At 36.2% G+C, this 18,102-nt stretch overlaps 1 protein-coding gene across 2 annotated transcripts in view; it reads right to left on the bottom strand.

The window, feature by feature from the left end:
* The window catches only part of ATAD2B (ATPase family AAA domain containing 2B), a 149,198-nt gene that overhangs the window by 59,964 nt on the left and 71,132 nt on the right, over positions 1–18,102 (bottom strand). For both annotated transcript variants that reach the window (XM_004745890.3, XM_004745891.3), the window contains exons 15-17: positions 15,818–15,908; positions 9,725–10,036; positions 5,662–5,797 (exon numbers count right to left, since the gene is read on the bottom strand). In XM_004745890.3, coding sequence (XP_004745947.1) covers positions 5,662–5,797; positions 9,725–10,036; positions 15,818–15,908 — 539 coding nt within the window. The remainder of the gene's footprint in view (positions 1–5,661; positions 5,798–9,724; positions 10,037–15,817; positions 15,909–18,102) is intronic.

Below are 18,102 nucleotides of genomic sequence, written 5' to 3'. Positions count from 1 at the left end.
CAAGAGATTCATATACTTGTAACTCATAAAAAATCTACAAACTTCTGTAACTCAAAAATTACAATCTGAACCAAATGGCAAAAAAACTAAATCAGACAAAGAACCTGCCACTAAAAAGAATAGTTCTTAATGTCTAAAGAACTTATGCTTATAGTGTTTTAACAGAAAACAGCTTCCTGGACAAAGGACATAAACAGATAATTCAAAAAGAAAATAGTAATAATACATTATATGTTAATTTAAAAATTTCAAAAAGAAAATAGTAATGTAACAAAATGTTCATTCATTTAATAACTGGAGAATGCTTCCTCAGCCCTGGATACCTAACACCACCAGTTATCACAGAGCTCATACTTTAATAGTATTGAGTGGTAAAAGGAAATAAACAACTAATAAAATCCAGTGTGGTTAACAAGCAGCACTGTTTAAGTACAGAATGCTATGAGAGACCTCAATTAGAGACAAAGGGGTTTCCTGGAAAGTGTTACCAAAGCACGAACTCAACAGGCTACCGGTAGAAAGGACAAATTTTATTGAAGAAATAAAAACAGGATATACAAAGGATCAAAGGCGGCCCCTGGCCCTTTGGAGTAATAGTTCATACATTTAGCTTCTTTTAAGGTTTTAGGGCAATGTATGGGTAAAGATTCTAGGGTTAGGGAGGAGAAGAGGGAAGGAGAATCAGACGATGAAGAGCTAAGAAGGGCTTTGTAAACCATGTCAAAAGTCTGGAATGCGCCAATCAGAGAAAGACAATTATCATATGATCTCCCTGATGAGGAAGCTGAGAGGCAACATGGGGGGCTTGGGGAGTAAAAAAGGAATAAATGAAACAAGATGGGATCGGGAGGGAGACAAACCATAAGAGACTCTTAACAAAACAACTGAGAGTTGCTGGGAGGAGGTGGGTAGGGAGAGGGAGGTTGGATTATGGACACTGGGGAAGGTACGTGCTATGGTGAGGGCTGTGAAGTGTAAACCTGGTGATTCACAGACCTGTACCCCGGGGCTAATAATACATTATATATTAATTAAAATTTTAAAAAATTTTTTTAAAAGTTTGGAATGTGCACTGAAATTAATGAGAAAACATTAGCTTAAGTAGGGGAAGTGATATGATCATACACATGTTTTCAGAAGATAACTCTAGATCACTATGTCAGTAGAGGAAAAGGTTTAAAAGAAGACAAAACAGGAGGAAAGATGATCGGTTAGGAGTCTGCAGTAATAAACCAGGTATGAGATGTTAATGATAATCTAGATAAGAGCAGTGTCAGAGGAAATGAGAAGGAACGGATTAGATACAGAGCAAAGAGAGGAAGGAGTTGAGGATGATGTCCAATTCTAGTCCTAACACCTGCACGGATGGTAGCTCACCAGACTCACAGGAGGAGACGGGAAGACACAGTGCAGTACTTTCTGAAAGATGTGTGGCACACTAAGGGCAACAGGCAGCTAGAGACAGTCTAAAGCTCAAGACCAATGTTGGCTTAAGAAAGATTTGGTGGGGCACCTGGGTGGCACAGCTGGTTTGGCTTTCCGACTCTTAATTTCTGCTTGGGTCATGATCTTGGGGTCATGGGACTGAGCCCTGTGCCAGGCTCCATGTTCAGCACAGTCTTAGGACTCTCACTCTGCCCCTCCCCCCACTCAAATAAATAAATAAATCTTGGAAGAAAGGGAGGAAGATTTGGTAGTTACAGGTCAGAGGAGAGACTTGGTAGTTATTAATAGAGATGAAAAAATTATGAAAATAATGAAATCATCTGTCATCTGTTAGACTGATAAGAATTCATTTTAATACCATTAGCAAGCAGATGTTGGGAAAATTGGTTTTCTCATGACTAGTGGCAATGGAAAAAGCAAAATTTTCCAAAATTAAATTTGGCAATTATGTCACATACATGCTAAAATACATATCCAAGGATATTCTGCAACTCGTCCCACTCCCAAGGACTCCCTTACCTCTTAAGCATTCTCTACATTTTTTTCATAGTGTGTATCTTCTAATACTTTATCTGTCTATTACACTTGTTTTATTATCTATCTCCATCTAAAACAAAAGCTGAATGAGGTCAGGGGTCTTTGTCCATTTTGTTCACGGACATATTCAAGTACCTAGGACAACATATGGCACATGATGGGCACTTTGACAAAATATCTGAATGAGTAAATATGAAAGAACAAATGAATGATTCAAACAAGCAAGAAGATATTATTTTCATCTATCTGGTTGGCAAAGATTTAAAAAGGCAGTGTTCAGAACTGACACGGGTATAGGAAAAATAACACTCTCATATATCAGTGCTGAAAATGTAAATTGGTACAACTGTTCTAGAAATCAATTTAAAAACCTGTATCAAGTTTTAAATGTATATACCCTTTGACATAGCAATCACTGTTTTTAAAATTTACCCTAAGCTATGAATCAGATAATGATGTTAAAAATGTATACTGAGAAAGATGCCTATCCAGATCCACATATCTATCATAGAAGAAGAAAAATTGGAAATTTCAATCTTTATTAATAAGGTTATAAAAATTATGGAACATCCAAAAATAAAATACTATGTAGCTATTTTAAAAGAATGACATTAAACATATACTGGCATAAAATAACATTCCCAATATAGTAGATAAAAAAGCAAGTTACATTAGCCTTACAGGAAGATTTTAATTTACATAAAATAATATGTGGGTCTGTCTATACGCATAGAGAGAATATGGAAGTGTGGTCACCAAAACTTTAACAAAAATTACCTTCAGGTGCTTGGGCTTTAATTTTTACTTTCTTCTTTATGCTCTTCTTTATTACTTGAATTTTCTATAGAGTATATCATCTTTCTAATCAGAAAAAACAAAGCTATATTCATTTAGAAAACCTCAGAAAGCTCTGTTTCTAATCCCCTTATGGTAATAAACAGTAAGAAAGAAAACTTATTTTCCATCATAAGGGTTTTCTATCAGATTGGTAGACTTTAAATATCTTGATTTCTATTTCACCTTAAATCTAAATAAAGGTTTCAACACTGTTTTAGGAAACTATTCCCTATTAGAAACCCACCAACAATGCCCAAGCTAGTGTTACCAGAGATCAGTATTAAAGTCATGCTTTCTACCTATCTAGCTAGCACTTTTACTGTATTAATACACACATACTAACACTTGTTCAAACACAAAGCCAAACCAAACCAACACCAACAACAACAAAAACCCACATATAGCCTTTATTAAAGGCCTCTATTCTAAAGTATATGCTTTTTGGAAAGCATGAAAATCCTACTGTCCAACCTACCCCCCCAAAAAATACAATTCCTGATCTACCTATTAAGCTCAGTAATCAATTTGGAAATCCCATAGATAGCTTAAAAAAAAAAAAAATTGGATCCTAGGAAACAAACAGTACAGAGCCTAACTCTGCTACCTTCCAGCACCTTAACCATGGGCAATTTACTTATTTTTCATTGCGTTTTGGTTTCCTTGTCTATAAAACGATGATACCACAAATGCTGTATGATTGATGAGAGTCCTATATAAAGCTTCAAGCTTTATATACTTGCCTCATGTCTAGTTTATATTGAGCATCAGATGCTAACTCTTATTCCTTCATATTCTGAAGGAGAGCAAATCCTCCTTGACTTCCCAATGAAAGCTTCTAGTTCTGCTATCAAGCATTTCAGCCATTTAACAATGTTTGTCACCCTCAATAAAAAGAACTTCTCCAGAGTAAGAACTACTTTACTCACGCTTATGTTTTCAGTACCTAATACAGTACCAGGCATAAACACATAAAAATTGGGAGAATGGGTCAGTAAATAAAGAAATAAATGAATGGGGGTGCCTGAGTAGCTCAGTCATTAAGCGTCTGCCTTTGGTTCAGGTCATGATCCCAGGGTCCTGGGATGGAGCTCGTATCAGGCTCCCTGCTCAGGCTCTCTGCTCGGGACTGCCTCTCCCTCTCCCACTCCTGCTGCTTTTGTTCTCTCTCTCTCTCTCTCTCTCTGTCAAATAAATAAAATCTTAAAAAAAAAAGAAAAGAAATAAAATGAATGGAACTTATAAAAACATCTAAAACAAAAAAAGCTTACTTCTAGGATATAGCTGTCTCCCTATTAAATAAAAATCACATCATGAACTAGAAATTTTACATAAAAGAAGCTAAAATTAAACCAATTCCTTCAAAGAGTTTAATCCAAACAAAACCATACCATGATATACATTAAATGAGAGAACGTTCTTAATAAAAAATCGGCCTCAAAACTGCACATAAAGTTTTCTAAATCAAAGATATTTCTTTATCACTTTACTGACAACAGAGTTAACTCATAAAAATTGAACAAGTCCTTTGATGGGAGTTTCTTAGCCCCTATTATGTATTTCAAATCCAATTAACTAAACAAATCACACACATGCACATAGGGTAGTCAGGTAAGAATCAGAAAAAAAATGATTATTTGGTTTTCCCTAAGCCAGCAATAAAATAGATTCATGAAATTACCAAAAAAAACCTAAGAAAATGTTCCTGAGGACATAAAAGAAAAGATCTGGAATAGAAGGAAAAGTTTCTAAGAGAAGAATCTTGCTGTTAAAGAACAAAAGAAAAAAGGATAAATGAAAGTAACTTAATCTCATTTTAAAAAATAAAAAATACGACTTATCAGAGCAAATAATCAAATTAACATTTCACCAAAATCTACATGGGAGAAACTTCAAGCTGAAGACTTAAGTTTGTTCAAAACATCTTGAAAAAGAATTTAAAAGTACATATAATCAATCCAGACTTTTCTAATAAAAGTGCTATTAGACCTACCTGACAGAGCATTCTGGTCCTATAACTATCATGCTAACTATGTAAATGCGAGTGATGAAGCTGCTAGTAGTTGAAAACTATTTGGTCTCTCAAGTTAAAATTACATTAGCACTAAAGCTGTTTCCCCAATAAAGTGCCTGACAAAAGCTGCTTTAATATGAATAAAAGTGAATGTAAACAGAAAAACCATAACATCAGGAAGAAGTAAACTAATGAGGTTTTGGAGAATCAAAAAGTTTTCTGTTAATCTGTTTACTAAGAAACTTCTAATTCAGAATCCTTTTAGTACTCTTAGAATCCCTGAACTATCATCTGACACTTGTTATAATTTAAAATATTCCAGATCATGATAAACATCTCATTTTTGACCATTTTAGTTCAAAATAAAAGGCATTAAAATTGTGGACATAAGCTGACTTTCTAAACAACAACCCTTCCTTCTACCTTGGTTTAAAAAAAAAGAAGAGGGGCACCTGGGTGGCTCAGTCAGTCAAGCATCTGCCCTCACCATGCTGGAATCCAGCTCCAGGGGGGAGTCTGCTTCTCCCTCTCCCTATGCCCTTCCATCCCCTACCACATGTGCTCTCTCTCAAATAAATAAAATCTTTCAAATTAAATAAATAAATCTCCTTTTTAAAAAATCAGTTTATAAAAAAAAAATCTTTAGTTTACCAATAAACCCATTTATTACCACACAAAGAAGCATACACAGTAAAACTTTCCCAGAATTGTGTCCAAACAGCAGAAAAAAAGTCCTCAAAATTACAACCTTGAGTAAAAATACACCATAATTCTAAATATAAAACAGTAAAAATCACTCTAAATTTTTAAAAAATTGTTATGATACTTACATTGTAAAATGAAGGTAGGGTTTATGTACAGCAGCAGCTGATGACTGTTTCTTTGGTGATCCTGAGTGACAACTGGTCTCAAAAATTGATAAAGCATTCTCATCTTCACTATCATCTAAAATCAGAGTTTCTATATCTGTTCAAAAAAAAAAATCACAACAATTATGAGGCTTATGAAGTCCTTTAATATTAGTGCCCCACCAAAGCTAAGGAAAGTTGGTTTAAAAATCAGTGATATTAATATGTTACCTATCAAATAATACAGATCAACCAAGCAAACAGACAAACTGCAGGGTTTTTAATAATTTGTAAATGGGGGGGGTGCCTGGGTGGCTCAGCGGGTTAAAGCCTCTGCCTTTGGCTCAGGTCATGATCCCAGGGTCCTGGGATCGAGCCCGACATCGTCTCTGCTCAGCAGGGAGCCTGCTTCCTCTGCTCTCTCTCTGCCTGCCTCTCTGCCTACTTGTGATCTCTGTCTGTCAAATAAATAAATAAAATCTTTTTTTAAAAAAAATAAATAAATAATTTGTAAATGGAATTAATGGAATTCTTTTACCTTTACACACTGCCTAGTGCTAAGAGATGCGATTCAGTAGACTTCATTGACTAACCATAAGAAGTCTGGAAAAGAAATGACACTCTCCTAAAACACTCACATATTTATTAAAAATTTCTAAGTCGGGGCGCCTGGGTGGCTCAGTGGGTTAAAGCCGTTGCCTTCAGCTCGGGTCATGATCCCACAGTTCTGGGATGGAGCCCCCCATCGGGCTCTCTGCTCAGCGGGGAGCCTGCTTCCCTTCCTCTCTCTCTGCCTGCCTCTCTGCCTACCTGTGATCTCTGTCCGTCAAATAAATAAATAAAATCTTTAAAAAAAAAATTTATAGGTCAACTTGACCAAGTAGTTGCTTAGCTGCTAGGGTGCTAGGGTTTTGGCCAGCTCTTTAGAAAAACAACAAGGAACAAGGTGATTTATTTTCTAACATGGCATACACAAACACACACATCTGTACGTCTAGGTTAGAGAGTCAGGAATTCTATGGAAGCAAAACCAATCCTAAAAATGCACTTATTCAAGTAACATTAGTCTCTATCTGAGCCTGCCACCTGTTACAGTTCAGTGGACAAACTGGAACCATTATCTCTATTGGTGCAATACTTAAAAATGTACCTGGGCTACAACCTCAAGTACTAATAACTGTGCTTCACACATACCCAACAAAAGTGTCAATTCACTCAATAAAAAGTAATGCCACATGTGTAGGAGAAATGAGAGAATCAACAGTGACAGAAATCATACTCTTCTCCTAAAAAAAAAAAAAATTAAAGAAAAAGAAAAAAAATGAGGAATAATTTCTACAAAGAGGTACTCAACTGTGCTGGCAGATAGAGATTTCAGATACTTGGGCAAGTTCTTGTAGGCGACCCTGAAAGTACCGGAAAAGACAGGGAGCAACTGAGATTAGGGGTAGTCAGAAGTGGGCAGGAGATGGCAGATAGAGATTTCAATGGATTTTATAAGCTAAATATTTTTTAAGGTTTTATTTATTTATTTGTCAGAGAGAGAGAGCACAAGCAGGCAGAGTGGCAGGCAGAGGGAGAAGCAGGCTCCCTGATGAGCAAGGAGCCCAATGCGGGAATCTATCCCAGGACCCTGGGATCATGACCTGAGCCGAAAGCAGACACTTAACCAACTGAGCCACCGATGTGTCCCCAACTGAATACCTTTTGAGTGATAATTTCATATACCAGTCTATGAAGGATGGTAAGACCAAAACAAACCAGAATAATATATCTAAATAACTAAAAAATAATTATTAATAATCAAATAATCATAATTTGTTTTCTCTACTGGTATATGAAGAAAAAACTGGAACTAAAGCATACTCTATACTTACTTTAAAAATTTATAAGAAAACAGATAATAATGCCATAAAAAATTCTCAAATGAAAAGAAAGGAACTATATCATATGTCTATAAACAGAGAAAAAGAAGATGTGGTGTATATATACAATGGAATGCTACTCAGCCATCAAATAAAATGGGATCCTGCTATTTGCAATGACATGGACAGAACTAGACAGTATTATGCTAAGTGAAGTAAGTCAATCAGAGAGGTAATTATATGATCTCACTCATACGTGGAATTTAATAAACAAAACAGAGGATCATAGGCAAAGGGAGGGAAAAATGAAACAAGACAAAATCAGAGAGGGAGACAAACAATAGGAGACTCTTAATCATAAGAAACAAACTGAGGGTGGCTGGAGGGGGATGACAGGGGGATGGGATAACTGGGTGATAGGCAGTAAGAAGGGCACATGATATAATGAGCACTGGGTATTATACAAGACTGATGAATCACTGAACTCTGCCTCTGAAACTAATAATACACTATATGTTAATGAACTGAATTTAAATTTTAAAATATCATAAATAAAAAGATGAACTATCATAATCTCTCAAATGGGAAGACACGATTTTTATTATTTTCTAACGGTGACATTAGTTTTTTTAAAAATTTGGGGAAAAGAGTGGCTCTTTTGGGTGGCTCAGTGGGTTAAAGCCTCTGCCTTCGGCTCAGGTCATGATCCCGGGGTCCTAGGACTGAGCCCCACATGGGGCTCTCTGTTCAGCAGGGAGCCTGCTTCCTCCTCTCTCTCTCTGCCTGCCTCTCTGCCTACTTGTGATCTGTCAAATAAATAAATAAATAAATAAAATCTTTAAAAAAATTTCTTGGGGAAAAGATCCATATCCTCAGTTATGAAAATCAGAGATAAGAAATGTATGATTCATGGCAGAGTACCTGGCACACTCATAATAAAATATTTATTCCCCACCTTACTTAACAAACTTAGGAGATCAAGTAATCCATGTGATATTTCAATGAGAATCTATCCCTGAAAAATATAGTTTCCATAAAAGTATTTATAAAGACAGCAAAATGCATTGACTATAGATGATTTTTACTACACATAATATTTTTAATGTTAGTATAATTAACTGAACAATTTTCTGGTGCAGACTACATGCCAAATAAGGTATTAGGAACTGGAAAAATTAAGATAATTAAAACTCATTACTTTCTCTTCAAAGTTCAGACTCTAGTATATAAACCTAAAGTTTCCCTGTAAATGGCTGGTTTCTTTTTTCTTAAGATTTTATTTATTTATTTGAGAGAGAGAGAGAACAAGAGACAGAGAGTATGAGTGGAAAGAGGGTGAGAGCAAGAAGCAGACTCCCTGCTGAGCAGGGAGCCCCACACAGGACTCATTCTGGGACTCCAGGACCATGACGTGAGCTGAAGGCAGTCGCTTTAACAGAGCCACCCAAGTACTTGCAATGGATGACTTTTTAAAGGCAGTATTGTATTTTTAACTCAGGTCCAATCTTGAAGCTAGAATTCAAGACCTTACACCACCTTATACAACCAGGTTCTAATTTACTCCCTTACTAAGGATTTACACTTCACGAATATAGCACACTGCAGAGTGCCCTGACAGTACCAACAAAACAGATTTCTTGAGTTGAAACCAGAGGGGCATTATAAGCAACAGAGAGACATTATGAGCAACAAGCGAAGGCTATAATCAGATACCCACGTCTGAGTAAGTCCTAAAACTTACTGAATGACCTCAAATAAGGGAATACTTCCTAAGTCTTCTAGTCTCCTTCTTTTCATTATAAAAGTACCTGCCCCACTGGACTATTATGAGGATTAGTAAGTGACAATTTATTTAAGGGCTTTATAATAAAATAAATGTAAGCCATCATATTATAGTCACCTTTTCTAAAGATAGTAACACTTCTACATTACTGAGAATGTCCTAAGAGGTAACAAACAGAACTAACATTCATTCTTCCTTTTGACAAACATTCACTAGGCAACTACCACACCTAGGCAATATACTAGGCCTAGACTATAACCTAGTGAGTGAAATAGATATATTTTCTATATTCATGGCAAATATAAAAGAATAACACATAACCTTATAAGGAAACTCGGAATTTATTTATGCCCGTACTTGTTTCATTTTAACAATACGAAAAATTACTTTTTGGTACCTTCTTTCTTGTCACTCTGGCTAATTTCAGCATGAGGAAACACTTTTTGCAAGACTGCTAGGATGTTGTTGAAGCTTCTTTCCAGCAGCGGTTTTATGATGGGGGATAGTGCATGTCCCGAAGACATGACAGCACGCTGAGAAGCAGGCACAATATTCTGCATTGCATGGTAAAAATCTTGGGCATTGAGCACTATGGAGGAAACATCTAGCTGCAGTTTATGACTGCTAGCATAGATCTGGGGGTAACGTCTCCGCAGGGCAATCAGGGCAGCTTCAGTGCACAGGGCCTTGATATCAGCTCCACAATAGCCTAATGCACAAAAAGAAAAGAGTAACAAAGGTAAGTTCATTCTCCCAGTACCAAATATAGTTTACAAATATACACATCTTTACCTAAGTAGTTATTAATCTTAAATCAATAATTATGCGTAATTTTATCAGCAAAAACTGACCATTTAAGTCACCTAGTAAAATTTACTCAGTAAGACTAAAAAATGTTTCAAATATTTTAATTAACAACACATGAACTAGTGATACCAAAACAAACCATGTATTCTGTGCCAAAATCACTGATTATAATGTACAACTTTCTTCGGGAAAGGTTTTTAAAGAGTAAGTTTCATCTCAATCCTTCATCACTATTCCCAATAATTAGTTTAGTCCTTCTAACAATATACTTACCTATAAACTTTTCTTTTTTTAAAAAATTAATTAATTAATTTATTTGACAGAGAGAAATCACAAGTAGGCAGCGAGGCAGGCAGAGAGAGAAAGGAGGAAGCAGGCTCCCTGCCAAGCAGAGAGCCCAATGTGGAACTTGATCCTAGGACGCTGAGATCATGACCTGAGCCAAAGGTAGAGGCTTAACCCACTGAACTACCCAGGTGCCCACCTATAAACTTTTCTAATATTACTAATTACCAAACACATATGGGAATAGTACACTGTAGAACATATGCAGAAAGGTCAAGAACAGAGCTATTCTCCTACTAACTCTGGGCGCAAACCACAGCGAGTTTCTATTTAATTACCCCAAAAATTATAGTTTAAAGTCGTCACCATCTCTAATAATTTCAAAGGTACTAAAGGGACTAAGAATCCATTAATATCCCACATTAATTTCCTTTTAATATATACGTTTAGCTTAAAATAACTGATAATCTAGTTCTACAGGCTATACCAACACAGGGCATTAGCCGTTAACCACACTTAACTGATAATGTAGTTAACAGATCAAGCCCCTGCTTTTAAGTCATTTCACTCATTTAAGCAACAAATACATACAAAAACACACAAACTGTTAGGTCTCAACCACAAAAAGGAAGAAAACCTCAAACCAGTCATGTTTTTTATGTCAGCATTTAAACTTGCATTTGGCCACCTTTATCACACACACCTTTATCGTACCAAACATGCCAGCAGGGGGAACCACTCAAACTAGTTTAAAACTTGAGACCCTAAGTTCTTCAAAGAGTGGCATCAAGTTTATTTATCTTTTTATACTATGCAATGACCTTGTGGAACATTTAAATAATAAAATAAAAATGGTGATTAGAAAAACTGAGCAGAAAATAGCACCAGACTAAATGACAGGTGTTAGGGTCTGTAATCAAAGGAACTAGACACAGAAAAAACTGTTAGGTAACACACAGGTGGCCAATTGAATTTCAATTCAATTCAATTGAAATTCAATTTCAATTTCAATTGCATTTCAATTGGCCACCTGTGTGTTACCTAGCAGTTTTTTCTGTGTGTGGCAGACCTAGCATGACTGGGCAGTTTTCTCTGTGTATTGCAATCTCATTGGCCACCTGTGTATAGCCCAGCTAAACTACCTCTATAAAAGTTAGTCTGTGAGGCTGGGAGGGGTCGCCTCTTTGCAAGAGACGGCCCTGACCAGTCAGTTTGATTCTCGATGCCTGGCGCAAAATAAAGCTTTGCTTGACCTTCGCTTTGTATCAGTCTCGCTCCTTTGATTACAGACCCTGACAACAGGAAAAAAACATTAAGGCACAAAACTGTATAAACCACTGGAGGGGGGGGTTGTGAGAAGGGGGGTGGGGTTATGAACATTGGGGAGGGTATGTACTATGGTGAGTGCTGTGAAGTGTGTAAACCTGGCGATTCACATAACCTGTACCCCGGGGGTTAAAAATATATTATATGTTTATATGAAAAAAAAAACTGTATAAATCAAACTGTAAGTGACTCACACACCTACAATGAACTGTATCTCTATTATTAGTAGGGCACATGATCTTGCTGATCAAGTCCTACAGAAACAGAAAAATCCTCCCTACTCTGCTCCCTTTTTCCCACAGCAAGTACCACTTCTATCATTTACCTATCATGTTTACTGTCTGCCTTCCCCAACTAGAATGTGAGCTTTGTGAGGGTATGGGTATTGATCAGTTTTGTTCACTAACGTATCTCATATACTGAAAATAATGCCTAGCCTGGCATTCAGTAGATATCCAATAAATATTTCATGAATGAAAGGAGAAAACAGTAACTCCAAGGTGATAGTTTGGGATTGCGTAACTGTGAGGTTACCATATACTACCACAAAAAGTGGGAGAATTATATTTACTGGGCTTTTTTTTTTCTTTTAATAAGAAATCTAAATTCTGGGGTGCCTGGGTGGCTCAGTGGGTTAAGCCGCTGCCTTCGGCTCAGGTCATGATATCAGGGTCCTGGGATCGAGTCCCGCATCGGGCTCTCTGCTCAGCAGGGAGCCTGCTTCCCTCCTCTCTCTCTCTCTGCCTACCTCTCTGCCTACTTGTGATCTCTCTCTGTCAAATAAGTAAATAAATAATCTTTAAAAAAAAAAATGTTTCTTTAAAAAAAAGGAAATCTAAATTTTTTTATTATTAAGCCAACTTACTATGAATAAAAATTTCAATGAAAATTACAGAAAAACACAAAAATATTCCATTCTTAAAGAAATATTTATTCAGAGTTAAGGGAAAAACTTAGTATAACCTGTGAAAATCTAATTCAGAAAATTATAAGCAGATGAAGCACTAACACTATCCCAAGACAGCAATCACCCAAATAATTCTCAGAATAACCAAATTAACCATTAGTCTCTCATTTTTTATTCTATTTCTCAATGAATCAACATGAAAAAAGGTATCTTTTCCTATGCTGAACATAACCTAGGTATAGTAGTTCAATAAAATAACTATAAAATACCAGCTTAGTCATAAATAGTTAATGAAATAATTCATTTCAGAGGAAGTAAAAAACAATCTACCATCTTCAAACAATATGAACCACCATTCTTTTTTCTTCTTTGAAAGCATATACAACACAGTTGGCAAACATACCATATGATCCTATTTCTAAGAGCAAGAAGCCTAAATTTTTTAGAAAGCTCAGAAACAAAGAACAGAAAAAAAAGCCACTAAAAGATATTTTATGTAACAAACGATACCCATAACATTTATGTTTGACATGTCAGCAACATACATAATAGCAATGTACTATTCATTTTTGCTTACTCTACTAAAGATCATTTAAAAGGGCAACAATAGGTCCCATTTAAGGAAATAAATCATTTGGATTATCATAATCAACAGACTAGAAAATAGAGGATTTATCTTCATTACAGTTGCCTGTGAATAAGAATTACTGGTTTATATCGGTAGTTTTTAATCTTGACCACTGATCTGAATAAACGATGAAACTGAAACAGAAACAGATTCCTAACGAACGTAGTGAATCAGAATCTCTGGTAATTTAATATTATAAATGTGTATTTTTAAGATTTTATTTATTTATTTGACAGACAGATCACAAGTAGGCAGAGAGGCAGGCAGAGAGAGAGGAGGAAGCAGGCTCCCCGTTGAGCAGAGAGCCCAATGCAGGGCTCGATCCCAGGACCCTGAGATAATGACCAGAGCCGAAGGCAGAGGCTTAACCCACTGAGCCACCCAGGCGGCCCATGAAGTCTACTGTTTAAATAAAACATCAAACATAATGAAGGCCCACAAGATAGATGCCTCGTTGATACATTTCCACTGTTTCGGCCCTCTTAGTGAAAATAAATAGAGAAATATGATTAGATTTGAGGTCCTCATAACCTTAAGCGCCTACTATTTGTGAATGTGATCTAGACACTGAAATTATGTGAGGACTACTTTCAAAAATCACCCCTATTAAGCATCCAAACCTCTCCACGTACTTGGGAATTTATTTCAAGTTAAAGTTACCAAATCCATAACCTTTACATGAAGAGGTCAGCTGTCTTCGCAGTTTTTTATCAAGACAACATATTCTTTTTGTTAGGCATAAATTTCACTGAACTGAACCCATACATGTTAAAACGTGTTTGGAATACAGAAAGTGGTAAGTTCATAATGAATTTAAAGTGTATGACTATTTCATTCCTGTTTGAAGACCCGCATTTGACTTTTTGTCTTAATGTACAACTGGCTTCTTATGTCACTCTCCAGGAAGAAAATGGTGTAGATATAAGCAGATCCTAAAACATCACCACCACCACCCTCAAAGGGCAAGAGAAATTTTTTAGTCCTGTAAGAAATTATGTCTTTAAAATGCTTAAACTTAAGAAACTGACTAAAAGCTAAAATAAATCACTGGGAATAATGAGAAGTTGTGGCCTTTGGAAATGAATAAAGGAAACTAAGATTCTTATATTTAGGATAGAGAATTAGAGTGTAACATTTCAGATGGTAGACAGGATAACAGCAAGTAATTTTAATATACCTATTGTTTAGGGGATTTCCAAAGCTATCTGAAGACTTATGCTTATTTCAGTTAAGGATCACTCTGGGACTGAGTCACAGAAAAATCTACAAAAATTTCCCAGTCTCATCAGTACTCTAAATAGTATCATAAAAAGTAGGAAATAAAAGGGGTCAAATTTCAAAAAGGGAAAAGACTGGATTTTGTACCAAATACCACCCTCTCCCATAAAGCAGCACAAGGCTTTGCAAAAGTCAAGCCAAATTTACATGAAATGGGTTTGGCGCATGCTCTCTTATACCAGGCAAAGCTTAAACTGGAGTAGTGCTGGAGAGATTTACGTTTTCTCCTCACCAGAAGATGTCGAGGTCTTTGTGGTTCAAAAGCTGAGGGATGCTGCTTCGGAGATGGAGGTCCCTGTGGATGAAGAGGATAATTCGGATGTAGCTAACTGAATGGACTAATGTTCTATTTAAGTTTTAATATCTGATGGTGGATCCCAATGATTTTTTTAACTAAGTTGTTCTTTCTGGTTTTGGTAAGTTTGAAGTTTTCCCAAGCAGACTGCTGATTGTTAGTGAACTTAGTTTGGGGATTTTTCATAATGCTTAAAAAGTTCATGGAGAAAAATTTTTTAATTTTTATTTGTGAGAGAATAAGAGGAAAACAGACAAAAGACAGAAAAAGAATGAAGGAGGAATACCAGTGTGGATACTCAGTTGTTTAATAGTGTAATCATTTTTATTTCAGACCTAATTAGAGCCAAAAACCTGAATTCCAAAACCCTTGAATTCCATCTCCTATATATGATCATGTATGCACATCTCTCTCAATACATCCTTTTAGGACAGTAGTTTTCATTCATGCTGTAAGGAGGATCTTCTACTCTGTGAATAATTTAACATTAAATTTGAAAGTTTTATATTTTGGGAAATACTAGTAAATGCCAATAAATATTTTCTTTTGAGGACTCTTCTCACTCAACTTCTTTCTAGACCACAGGCATGAAGACAAGATAATCTGCAAAGTAAAAGACTACAGTCCTGCCCTCAACATGGACCTTTATTTCTCAAGGTTAAGCTTCTTTTTCTTAGTAGAATTTCTGAGAGGGAACAACTCCCAAAAAAACGCACAGCCGTAATATTATGGAAATCCAGCACTCAATGAAAGGCATATTATTACTAGCTTTGTTAATAATCAAACACCTAATGGCAGCTAAAATTGTACCTCAGAAGGTTAATTTCAAGTGAAATGTTCAAAATAATTCTAGAGCCAGCCATCTACTGCACAGACATAACTATACTCATTCACATTCCAAACATAAGGGCAGGCTGAGCAGAACAAACAATAACAATCAAAGAATTCAAATAATAGCACTCACCAACACATTTTTCAGCCAGTTCACCTAAAAAAGCATCTGACAATTTTGGGTTCCAATCCCTGGTATGGATTTGTAAAATGTGTTTTCTTGCCTAAGAAAAAAAGTATAATATCAACAACCTGTGAAATGTATTAGCTGGAACACATTTATGTACTCACCATACCCCATAAAAACAATTATTTATTTATTTTTAAAGATTTTATTTATTTATTTGACAGACAAAGATCACAGGTAGGCAGAGAGGTAGGCAGAGAGAGAGCAGGGGAAGCAGGCTCCCTGCCAAGCAGGGAGCCTGATGCGGGGCTCGATCCCAGGACCCTGAGATCATGACCTCAGCTGAAGGCAGAGGCTTTAACCACTGAGCCACCCAGATGCCCTGAAAAACAACTATTTTAAAAGAAATTTAAATACCATGGAATCTACATCAACTCTGATTCCCACAATAACAATGGAATAGGGGCGCCTGGGTGGCTCAGTGGGTTAAGCCGCTGCCTTCGGCTCAGGTCATGATCTCGGGGTCCTGAGATTGAGTCCCACATTGGGCTCTCTGCTCAGCAGGGAGCCTGCTTCCCTCTCTCTCTCTCTCTCTCTGCCTGCCTCTCCATCTACTTGTGATTTCTCTCTGTCAAATAAATAAATAAATAAATCTAAAAAAAAAAATAACAAGAGAATAAATAGAATGTAAGAGAGATCGTGTCTCTGTTTCACAAACTAATATTCTGAGTGGTGAACGAACTGACTAATGGAACATACGACTAAGTGACTGATATTCACTGATCTAGGACTACATTCAAAACTAAGTTTCACTGTTCTACCACATCAGATCATTTTTACCCAAATACATATGAACAAGGAACTTTAATGTATTATAACATGGATAACCCTTTTTTAAAATAATAACATAGAATGTTATAAAAGTTTGAGATAGATAACATAATGATTCAACAATTCCATACATTACTCAGTGCTTTTTTTTTTTTTAAAGCAGGCTCTACACCCAGCATGGGCTTGAACTCATGACCCTAAGGTCAAAAGTTACATGCTCTACTGACTGAGCCAGTAAGGCACGCCAATTAGTGCTAACTTTTAAACAAACTACAGGTTTAGATTTCATAAAACTCTTGGTTCTATCATATGCATAAATTATTATGACTGACAAGCTAAACAAGTAATTTAAAACTTGGAAAAAGTTTTAAGTAGAAAAGTTTTCAATGAAATAAAGAAATATAATGTTTGGCATTTAATAAATAACAAGGTGATATTTCAGTAAATATTAATTTAATTCATTTAAAAAATCAAATATCTGAGCAATTCTACCTTGATTTTTTTGTTTTCAAAAGAACATTCTCTACCTTACATCGAACTGTATAGTACAATCAAAATTTTAAGATCGTGGTTTCAAATTAAATGAAATTTCTTCTTCTTTCACAGTCAAAAAGCAACTGAAGTAGTAAGAATCCATAATCAACTGATAGCATATCATGAAGAGTCATATCAGACTTTTATTTTCACTTTTGCCTTCTTTCAAGGAAAAACACTCTGTAAAACTTAAATGCACTCATACCCTCAACAATGCTACTTAAGGGGCACCTGGGTGGCTCAGTGGGTTAAGCCTCTGCCTTTGGCTCAGGTCATAACCTCAAGGTCCTGGGATGAAGCCCCACATCGGGATCTCTGCTCAGTGGGGAGCCTGTTTCTCCCTCTCTCTCTGTCTACCTCTCTGCCTACTTGTGATCTCTCTCTCTCTCTAATAAATAAATAAAATCTTTAAAAAACAAAACAAAACAATGCTACTTGAGCTTTTAAGACTAGGAAAAACAAGGGAGCCTGGGTGGCTCAGTTCAGCAGCCAGCTCTTGATTTTGGTTCAAGTCATCTCCAGGTCCCAGGATCAAGGCTTACATGAAGCACCACACTCAAGAGGGAGTCTGCCCGAGGACTCTCTCTCTCTCTCCTTCTTCCTCTTGCCCCTACCCCCATTCGTGTGCATGTGCTGGCACTCTCTTTCTAACATAAAAAAAAAATCCTTAAAAAAAAAAAAAGAATATGAAAAAGCAAATTATAACCAACATGATAGTCTTATTAGCTTGATGAGGAATTTGGGGTCTAGGAACAAAACAAAAAGAACTTCAAAGTCATCAAGATAAACCATGCTCAGAAAGTTGATAAAATTTGGTAATAATAGCTACGGTTCTATTCCAAGTTCTAAGTTAAGTGTTCAGCTACCAAATATAAACCAACGATGTGACACTTATTTTTTTCCGACTTGAAGTACCTGCCTGAATA

The sequence above is a fragment of the Mustela putorius genome, unplaced genomic scaffold (assembly GCF_011764305.1).
Source record: "Mustela putorius furo isolate JIRA1106 unplaced genomic scaffold, ASM1176430v1.1 tig00000281_pilon_pilon_pilon, whole genome shotgun sequence".
NCBI lineage: Eukaryota > Metazoa > Chordata > Mammalia > Carnivora > Mustelidae > Mustela > Mustela putorius.
The sequence above is the reverse complement of the archived record's forward strand: the minus strand, read 5'-3'. Positions and strand labels throughout refer to the sequence as shown.